The sequence below is a fragment of the Bubalus bubalis genome, chromosome X, assembly GCF_019923935.1.
Source record: "Bubalus bubalis isolate 160015118507 breed Murrah chromosome X, NDDB_SH_1, whole genome shotgun sequence".
Taxonomy (NCBI): domain Eukaryota; kingdom Metazoa; phylum Chordata; class Mammalia; order Artiodactyla; family Bovidae; genus Bubalus; species Bubalus bubalis.
Genome location: NC_059181.1, coordinates 91,530,959 through 91,541,348, shown reverse-complemented (window position 1 = coordinate 91,541,348; position 10,390 = coordinate 91,530,959). Strand labels below are relative to the sequence as shown.

The 10,390-nt window shown below is 44.4% G+C and overlaps 1 protein-coding gene across 1 annotated transcript; it reads left to right on the top strand.

The window, feature by feature from the left end:
* The first annotated feature begins 6,374 nt into the window (after window positions 1-6,374).
* LOC123331931 (tau-tubulin kinase 1) lies at window positions 6,375-9,401 on the top strand. The gene is made up of 3 exons (XM_044937138.2): window positions 6,375-7,281; window positions 8,030-8,228; window positions 9,190-9,401. The coding sequence occupies exons 1-2, from the start codon at window positions 6,675-6,677 to the stop codon at window positions 8,185-8,187; spliced, it is 765 nt and encodes a 254-aa protein (XP_044793073.1). The 5' UTR covers window positions 6,375-6,674; the 3' UTR covers window positions 8,188-8,228; window positions 9,190-9,401.
* Window positions 9,402-10,390: the final 989 nt, after the last annotated feature.

The following is a 10,390-nucleotide window of genomic DNA, read 5'->3' as shown; positions in this document are numbered from 1 at the left end:
TGGAAAATGATGTTTTGTGAAATGTGGTATTATTAAGTCCTCTGTGATATGAATCACATAGTATTATAGCATAGGTTTTGAGGCATGAAATTTACATTTCTTAGAAGTCTAAGCAATGGTTTATGTGTGCTTAGATGAGGAATTGATCTCATCACCAAATCCATGAAGAAAATCAGTTTAAAACTATTCCAAGAGGCACCTAAAACTTAGCTCTTTTTCTCTCCCTCTCATTCAATTTGTTATGTACTCCAGTGCCTTTATTTCCATTTCCCACCATATTTTAGTCCCCATCAGTTCCTTATCAATTATGAACTATTTCGTATATACAGAAGATAATACAGCATATATGTAAGGTATATCATAATAATATAAAACCCTGTTTACCCATCACACAGCTTGAAAATTAGGACATAGCCAATGCTTTTGAATCCTACCTGTGCCCTCCATGATTCACTTTCTCATTCCTTCCCAGAGGTAACAACTATCTTGAACTTTATTAATAATTCACTTATTTATACATTCACTGCATGGACATGTTCCTTCAAATTACATTATTTCTTGTCCATTTTGGAGTGTATGCAAATATAATTATCCTAGATGTATTACTTGTGTTTCTCCCCTCCCCCATCACCCTGTGTTGGTGAGATTTATGTATATTGATGTGTACAACTTATAAGTCAGTTTTCATTGCTGTACAGTTATCCATCATATGAAAATCCCACAATGTGTCTATTTCCTGTTTGTGGACATATGGGTTGTTTTCATTTTTATCTTTTTGCAAATCATTGTGCAGTGGACTTTCTCATTCATATTCCCTGATGCCCATCCATGAGAGTTTCTCTCGATTCTCAGTTGAGGGCAATTTTATACACAATGCCCCCCAACCAAGGAACATTTGATAATGTCTGGAAACATTTTTGGTCGTCATAACCGAGGATGTGCTGCTGGCACCTAGTGGGTAGAGGCCAGAGACACTGCTCAGTACCCTACAATGGACAGGACAGTCCACAACGCAGAATTGTGTCTTCCAAAATGTCAACAGTTGAGAAGCCCTGATCTCCAGTACATTCATAGACATGAAACTCCTGGATCATAGTGTGTGCCCAAGTTCTGTTGCAGGGCAAAGCCAGTTCTGACCCCATGCTGGAACTGTTCCTTTGACTTGTTTTTCATTGCTTTTGTTCTAGTCATACACAATGGCTGCCTCAGAGAATCCTGCCCCTCTGCCTAACTGTTAAACTAAACTGCTTTTGTTCAAGACCCTATCCACATGTGGATGACTGAAAGGAAGAAGTTCAACATCTCCTTCCCGAGGCCTGCCATTCGAAGAGATATTGACAACATTTATGGGCTTTTCACTTTGTTTCCTCACCTCCTCCCACCTGATCTATAAAGGAATCTTGTATCCAGACCCTGATAAGATGGTTATTTTGAGACATTAGTCAGCCATCTGATAGGTCGGATGGCTTTCCAGATAAAATCGCATTCCTTGCCTCAACACCTTATCTCTGATTCGTTAGCCCATCGTGCAGGGAGCAGAGCAAGCTTGGGCTCAGGAACAGTTCAACTGTACCTGTTGTTGATTAGTCGTTAAGTCATGTCCGACTCTTTTGTGACCCCCATATACTGTAGCCTGCAAGGCTCCCCTGATCATGGAATTTCCCAGGCAAGAATACTGGAGTGGGTTGCCATTTCCTTCTCCAGGGGATCTTCCTGGCCCAGGGATCAAACTTGCATGTCCTGCATTGGCAGGTGGATTCTTTACTGCTGAGCCAGCAGGGAAGCCCCTCAACTTTACTAGGTAATCTCAAGTATCTTTCAAAATGATTGTACCGGTTTATATTCCCAATAGCAGGAAATGAGAATTCTACTTGCTCCACATTCTTGCCTACTTAGAGCATAATTACTGTCATTATCTTTTTTAAGTCGTAAGATTTTTGTTTTGTTTTTAATATTTATTTGACTGCGTTGGGTCTTGGTTGTGGCAGGTGGGATCTTTGTTCCAGTGCGCGTTGTGGCACGTGGGCTCAGTAGTTGCAGCTCTCTAGTTGTGAGACGTGGGCTTAGCTGCTCAGCAGCATGTGGGATCTTAATTCCCTGTGTGCATGTCTGATTAGTCATTCAGTTGTGTCTGACTCTTTGAGACCCATTGGACTGTAGTCCTCCAGGCTCCTAAATCCCCAAATATTGGGATTCTCCAGGCAATAATACTGGAGTGGGTTGCCATGCTCTCCTCCAGGAGATCTTCCTGACCCAGGGCTCGAAGCTGCATCTCCTGTGTCTCCTGCACTGAAGGAGGATTCTTTTTACCCACTCACTAGCTGTTGGGAAAGCCCCTTAGTTCCCTGACCAGTGACCAAACCTGCTTTTCCTGCATTGCCAGGCAGGTTCTTAACCATCAACAACCAGGGAAGTCCCAACAATATATACTATATGAGGCCATTGTTAAGGGCCGCCCTGGTGGCTTAGATGGTAAAGAATCTGCTTGCAGTGCAGGAGACCTGGGTTCAATCTCTGTGTCAGTCTGTCCTCTGGAGAAGGGAATGGCTAACCACTCCCGCATTCTTGGGGCTTCCTTGCTGGCTCCGATGGTAAAGAATCTGCCTGCGATGCAGGAGATCTGGCTTTGATCCCTGGGTCAGGGAGAACCACTGGAGAAGGGAATAGCAACCTCACTCCAGGATTCTTGCCTGGAGAATTTACAAAATTTAAAACTGGCCTGCATAAATAGATGATACGAGTATACAAAACAGCTGGGGGTATGAAGAAAAAGAATGAGAGACTTGTGGGAGGTGGTCATTTTTATTTAACTCAGGTATTTACAAGTTAAAGAACTCTTTTCCTGAATAATACCACATAACTGGCATAATCAGGAGGGTGGGAAGCGAGGAAGCCACTGGACTACTCTGTTTCTGCTGAGACCATCACAGATTTTGGCTGCGAGACCACACTGACTCCTTCTCCATCTATACAGTCAAAGTAGATGTCTCATGCCTTGCCTTTTGATACCCACAAAGCGAGGAACTGTTCCCCGGGACCTCTATGGTCACTGATGCAAAAGAAGTGAAATTTTATGAGCCCACACTCACTAACAGAAAACAGAAACCACAGGAGAATCACGGAATACACCTCATTCTCCTTCCAAGTCTCACGGGTGTTTCTTATCTACTTGGAAGAAGCTTATAGTCATGGAATCTAGGCCATCCAGGCAAGACGTCAGGAAAGGGAGACTTGGTTTCCAACTTCTATCAAGACTTACCTGGTGTAATTGGGATTGGGATGGAGTCAGGTGAGCTAATCTATGACATTTGCCACAGGATGTAAAACTGAAGGTGGAGATGCCAGTTTGGAGGCCATGGTAGTAGTCCACCTGAGAGATGATGGTGTCTTGGATCAGGGTGACAAAAGCAAAGGTAGTTAGGAAGTGGTTGGATTTACATTTTACTCAGAAAACAGGACTCGCCTGTACATTATGGCAGGGTTGAGGGAAAGATAAAAAAAGCCTGAGGATCAATACTTCCTTTCACTCCTGTCCTAGACATCCAGTTTTCTTTGCAAACCCTCAAGCCTGGTCTAGGAGCCCCTCTGATGTATATCACCATATCATGTGTTTGGGAATTCCTTGTTTCATCATCTGTATTTCTACTACACAGTCATATCCCCAGGGGTCGATGTATGTGACCCTCTGTACATGGGCATAGCATTCAGCCGCAAAAAGGAATGAGAGAGGCCAGACACAAAAGGTCACATATTGTAGGATTTTATTTCTCTCAGCTATCTAGAAAATGTAAGTTCATAGAGGTAAACAGAAGATTAGTAGTTATCAGAGCCTGGTTGCAGTGAGGGGGAAATGGAAAAGGACTGATTACTGGCATGGGGTTTCCTTTAGGAGTGATGATTTATTTAGGGACAACAGAGAGAATGGCTGAGAAGCATTGTGAACGTACTAAATGCCTGTGACATTCACCACAATAGTGCAATCATATTTTTAAACATAAAAAGTGCTTATTGGCTTAAGACTTCTGCAAATAGATTGGGAATTGACTTCAACAAATGCTGGGCTTCCTTTGGGGCTCAGCTGGTAAAGAATCCTCCTGCAATGTGGGAGACCTGGGTCTGATCCCTGGATTTGGAAGATCCACTGGAGAAGGGAATGGCTACCCACTCCAGTACTCTAGCCCGGAGAATTCCATGGACTGTGTAGTCCATGGGGTCGCAGACAGTCGGACATGACGTGACTGAGGGACTTTCACTTTCACTTTTCAGCAAATGCTGAAATGCATGCTTTAGGAAAACGCTTTGAACATAATACCGGGGAACAAAATAGAGGAATACTTGAAGATATCACTAAATTTTTAAAAGATGCCCCTATAGGGTTAAGGGAGCTACTGAAGAGAGCCAATAGATGTATTTGCCTCAAGAATGTTATGATTGTGGTGTTTCAGTGCTCCAGATGATAGCAGCCACGCTCCTAAAATATCCCCTAGTGGGCATAGGCACTCGGACATATGGCTCATAAAGTTAAATTGAGTCTTTGTCACTTAGAAATGGGCTTGACAGCTTGGGACCCAATGGACTATCCCCATTGAAAATACTGAGTATGAGCTAGGTAAAAGAAAACAAGGCCGGTATAAGGGGTGAAATCTATAATGCATAAGCTCTATATAGGGCAAGGTTGATTATCTTCACTGTGTCTCCTACTAAAGGCCATAACTCCCAAATACCATCACCTGGGAGATGGAGTGGGTAAACATTTAATATATGAATTTGGGAGGGGGTGTCACTGTTTAGTGTAGAGCAGGTGATTAGCCCAGTCATGAAAAGAAGTCTCTCTTCACTTCTCGGAGCCTTGAAGTGAATTGGGGAGCCCCGATGAATCCCTTTTCCGCTCCTATTTTTACTCCTTCCACTCTCCAGTCTCCATTCTCGAGGCATCCATGTCAACTTGTATGTTCTTTTCTAAGTAACTTTAGCAACATTAAAACCTGCAAAGTCTCTTTCTGTCTCTCACAGGAGGTTGAAACAGTTGTTCATATGTGATCTATGCACTTTATCTTTTTTTCTTTATATTTACATATATATAAAGAAAATAAATAAATTAATAAATAAATATATATATGTGTGTGTATATATATATGTACTATTGATGTATAGTTGACTTACAAAGTTCCAGGTGCACAGCAAGGTGATTAAATTATACATATACACATATATTATTTTTCAGTTTGTTTTCCATTATAGGTATTTCAGGAGATTGACAAAGGGACTACAGTTCCCAGTGCTATATAGTAAAACTTTGTTGGTTGTTGCACACCTTTTTTTTAAAATTAGAAATCTAGCATTCTATTCATACTAAGTCAAACAAGTGGAATCAAAATGTCATAAATTTTTTAGTTCGGCAAACATTAATAACTTTTCTAAAATATATATTATACGTACTAGTGAGTAGCTATTATTCACTTAATACCATTGTTCCATGAGTGGTCAACACAAAAGTAGGAGAGTTCTATATCACCAAAGATACCATTTAATAGAAAAACCTGATACATATCAGAATTACCTTAGAATTTTTTGAAAAATGCCAAGGTATTGCTTTTATTCTCCAAAGCTACAGCTATGTTGCTAATGAGCAGCCATGCTTAAAATCAACTGGACCATATGATGGCCTTTTAGTTTTACGTAGTGTGTTTCATTTTTTCTATTTCATATCCAGTGCTCCCGTTTAATTCAGTTTATGTTTTCCAATTTCTCCACCTCTTACCTTTGATGTTCTTTCTCGAGGCTTTATGAACTTTTTAAAATAAGTGTATCTGTGATGACCTGAGCTGACACAAGGTGGCAACTGGGGACCACACCCAGCTTCCCATACCCCAGGGTGCCGCCTGTAGGGACATTGCCATTTCGTTTTTGCAATGGTGCAATGTAAAGGACAGAGAAGGCAATGGCACCCCACTCCACTACTCTTGCCTGGAAAATCCCATGGACGGATGAGCCTGGTACCCTGCAGTCCATGGGTCGCTAGGAGTCGGACACGACGGAGCGACTTCACTCACTTTTCACTTTCATGCATTGGAGGAGGAAATGGCAACCCACTCCAGTGCTCTTGCCTGGAGGATCCCAGGGATGGGGGAGCCTGGTGGGCTGCCGTCTATGGGGTTGCACAGAGTCGGACCCGACTGAAGCGACTTAGCAGCAACAGCAGCAGCAATGTAAAGGAAGGGACTCCTGAGGGCTCCAAGTATGACCTGGTGCTGGAAGGCTTCCATGCAATCTGAAAGCCTTGATCACTCATTGGACGGTGGTCATGCCAATCCTTGCCTCCTGGCAAATGAGCTTAGAGCTGGCGCTGGAGGAAGTGGTTGCGGTTGACCCTTCCAGCTCCACCTACCGTCGCCAGCCCATCAGGGTCTTTCCCGCCTTGTCCACCGCCAGCTCAGCTTCGGTCTTGGTGGGCCGGTCTGCGGGCCACCCCCTCACCATTCCTGTTGTGGGGCCCACACCAGCAAGTCGCAGACTCCTGTTCCCTGTGCAGCTGACGTCTCTGCTGTCCCCACCCCCACCCCGCGGTCCCACTGCCAACAGCGTCTCCTCAGCGCAACACTCAGCCCGGCGGCCGCCATCTTCCCCACAGACCTCACTGCAGGACGATCACTGTCTGGCACGTCTCTCCTGCCATGTCTGCCATAGAGGAGCACTATTGGATCCCAGGTGGCCCGGAGAGAGCTGGTGGCGGGGCGGGCCGTGACCCCAGTCTCCTTGGGGTCCAAGCATCTGCTTGGGAGGGGACGGAAGGAGTCGAGGAGGCCACGGCTCTTCTGGCTTCCTTGGAGGTCTCCAGAGCCCTTCCCGGGGAGCAGGGTTGGCCACAGGCCGCAGTGGAAGAGGAATGTGGTAGAGAGCCGTTAGAGGAGGAGGAGATGGAGGAAGATGTAGAGATGCAGGAGGACGAGGAAGAGGGTGAGATTGACTTCGACTTGGAGGACGTGGAGGAGGAGGAGCACCTGTCTGGAGAGGGCGAGGAAGAGGAGGACGACAGTGAGCAGGAGGGTGCGGCAGGGGTAATAGGCCTTGGGTTCTGCGTGGAGACGTTTGGGCCCCTGTTCTGGAGTGACGTCGACTCCTTTCTACACAATTTCCATGGCAACAAACGTGTCCTGTTCCGGCCTCCCACTGACCGCCTGATGGCCAGGGGCCGCTCCCAGCCACCCTCGGAGCCTGGAGAAGGTCCGGTGCCTCCTCAGGAGCAGGAAGACCTGGGAGAGCGAGGCAGAGTCTTGCAGGGTGAGTGGCCGGTGGAGGGCGCTCCACCCTGGGAGCTGCGGGATCCTGCGGAGGGGGTTGCTTCCTAGAAGACAGAGGAACCAGCAGTGGAGGCCGAGTTCTGGGCGAGGAAGCCCTGACTGCTGCCTCTGAGACTGGGAGGTTGAGGCCTGTGATCCCGGAGGGGCTGAGGCGGGCAAGTGGTGGCTGAGCCCTTGTGGGGCCATTGAGCTCAAAGGCAGGTAGGTCTCTAGCTGTCGTGCAGTGGGTCAGAACTCTCAAAAACCTCCGAGCACAATTGACACAAGTGGAAGCCCAGTTCTGTAGACCTTCATGGTCTCGAGAAAAAGCATGCTGCCTTCTACCAACCTAGAGGCAAACAAGTGGCATCCCTCCCTTTTGGTCAACGGCTTTAACAAATGTGAATATTCTCGGTAGGAGGATCTGAGAAAATGATGACATAGCACAGGGGCACTTTTCAGCGACTGAGGAATCTGTGAGCGTCCCCATAGAATTTGTCTTTAAGTCAAAGGAGCATTTTTTCCCTTGAAGTTCCGACAAACCCGTACAAAATGGTACCAGTATCAAATGATTCGGATCCCTTCTCCAAAGGGGCCAGAAATAATCAGAGAGATCTGTGTGCCGATCTACTGGAGAGAGGGGGAAAATGTTTGTGAAAATTGTCAAGCAGCAGACATGATGGGAGGCTAGAAATGTATCCAGGTATTATTTGTTGTTTCTTTTATTAAACCTATTTCTCTTCTCTCAGGCCTAGACTCTGCTGCTGATTTTCAGTTGGGATATTTTCCCTGCCAACTTTGGACCCCAATGTCTGCATCATTCTGCCCCAATGATGACGGTGAGGATCAGTATGAAAACACTGATGAAGAGGAAGAGGCTGGAAAGGAAAAACCTGAAGGATTCTGAATGGATGTGGTCTCAGCAAAAAGCAGCTCTGCATAATACAGGTATTATTGTATAGGCTTTCGTACGACGTAACCATTCCTGACACATACCTGTTAAAAACAGCTTTATATTTTTTAATTTTTCTTCTGTAAAGTACATAAGAAAATTGTTGAAATTTAATTTTGGAAAAACAGTTTATTGTTAATAATGAATTCTAGATAATGTAGGAGGCAGTGTGTTCTGAAATGTATTTCATTTATAGCCACAAGTCCTTTGTCCTGTAGCTTTAAGTCTACTACAGATGGGAAATTTACCAGACCTGGAAATGCAGACCAGTGCTTGTTTAGAGAATGGTCACCAGAAGCAGCAGCTACAGTGACTAGGCCATGCATTAGCTGGGTCATCATCACCTGGCCACAGAATTGTAGTCTCTTGTACTGGCAATGACTTTGAGAAAGCGATTCCTAACAAAGTAGTGAGATGTTAAGGGTTTCAAGAGAACTGCACTTCAGGATTAATTCACAAATATTAGTTCAATTTAGATTTTTTATTCAAAAGAAAAGAAAACTAGTCTCAGCAATATTATTGGTTGTCACTGAGTTGGTAATTAAATCTTTGTTTCGCTTTCCTCTATTCATTCATCTTTTAGTCTCTCTCACTCTTTCTTAGTTTTCATGCATGTGGATGTTTGATAAAGCCTCATCCTCATTTTACAGATGTGCAACCTGAAGGTCTGGAAATATAAGGGATTGATGATTTGTGCAAGGGAACACCAGTTTTTTAGGGGGAATGGCTTATTTAAATAACAGTGTGGCCTTTCAAGGAAACAGCAAGCATTCATAGTGGTGGGCAAGAGGGAGATAAGTTTTGCGTGAGCAATGAGGTGCACCCTGATCACCAAGGGTCTGGGTCACAAGAAGAAAACATTGAGAAAACAGATGTAGATAGTGTTGACTCATATTTAGAAAGTCACTGCATGTTATTCAGGTACAATTGTTAACTGGCTCTTATTTCATCCTACAGTGGGAAGGCATAGAAAAAGCAGACAGCAAAAGAAAAGATGAATCTGTTCTTCATGGATATTCTTGTTTTCATTAGCCTGAAATACTAATTTTGTTTCAAAGTTTCAATGCCCCAAAGTGATACTAACTACTGACCTCTGACTTGACTCTTACCTTTTACAGATAATGTGATAGCATTGTTCACATTGGAAATAAAAGCTTGTTTGAAAGTAATAAGCTGTAGTTTTTTTTTTTTTTTCCCCATAAATACCACTGACTCAAATCTATCATTGTTCTATTTATTTTGGCCCACCTTACTGTCACTGAAAGGGATTTCTTTCCGCTATTTGTCAAGCCTGTTTTAAATCCTTTTATTGCAGCCCCAAATAAATTAAAATATACGATTGTAAATAATTTGCGTGATGGTGCCCTAGCCTCTACTATATTTTATTGAAAGGAACTGTTGGATGACCTAGCTTGCCTGGAACAGCAGCATCAGCATCAGCTGGGAACTTGTTTGCAATGCACATTCTCAGACCCTGCTCCAGACCTACTGCGTTGGAAATTCTGAGGGTAGGCCGCTAGCCATCAGGGTTTTACAGTCCTCCAGGTGCTACTGAAGCACACTGAAGTTTCAGAACCACTGCTTTAGAGCAGTGGGGGAAAGGTTTACTACACCCACTGCAGGATCATCCTTAATTCACTGACTTGGTACTGTTGCAGGTAAACTAAACAGGGTGGTAAGATCTGGACTTAGGAAGACACTAGAATTCTCAGGGGCTTGAGACACAAAGAGGGGTGTGTGAGTGTCCTAAGGTTACCGTAACAAATTGCCACAAACCAGATGGCTTAAGACAACAGAAATACGTTATCTCAGTTCTGGAGGCCAGAAGTCTGAGGTCAAGGTATCAGCAAGGGTGGTCCCTTCCGGAGGCACTGAGGGAGAATCTGTTTCACGCCACTCTCCTAGTTTCTGGTGGTTGCGGTCAGTCGTTGGCATCTCCATCGTCACATAGCGTTTTCCCCTGTCTGTTTCTTTGTCCTTTCTCTTCTCATAAGGATAACGGTCACACTGAATTAAGGACCCACCCTAATCCAGTATGACCTCATCTTAACTATTATACCTGCAAATATCCTAGCTCCAAACAATGTCACATTTACCGGTTCAAGGGGGAAAACTTCAACATATCTTTTTAGGGGGACAAAATACAGCTTATAGCAAG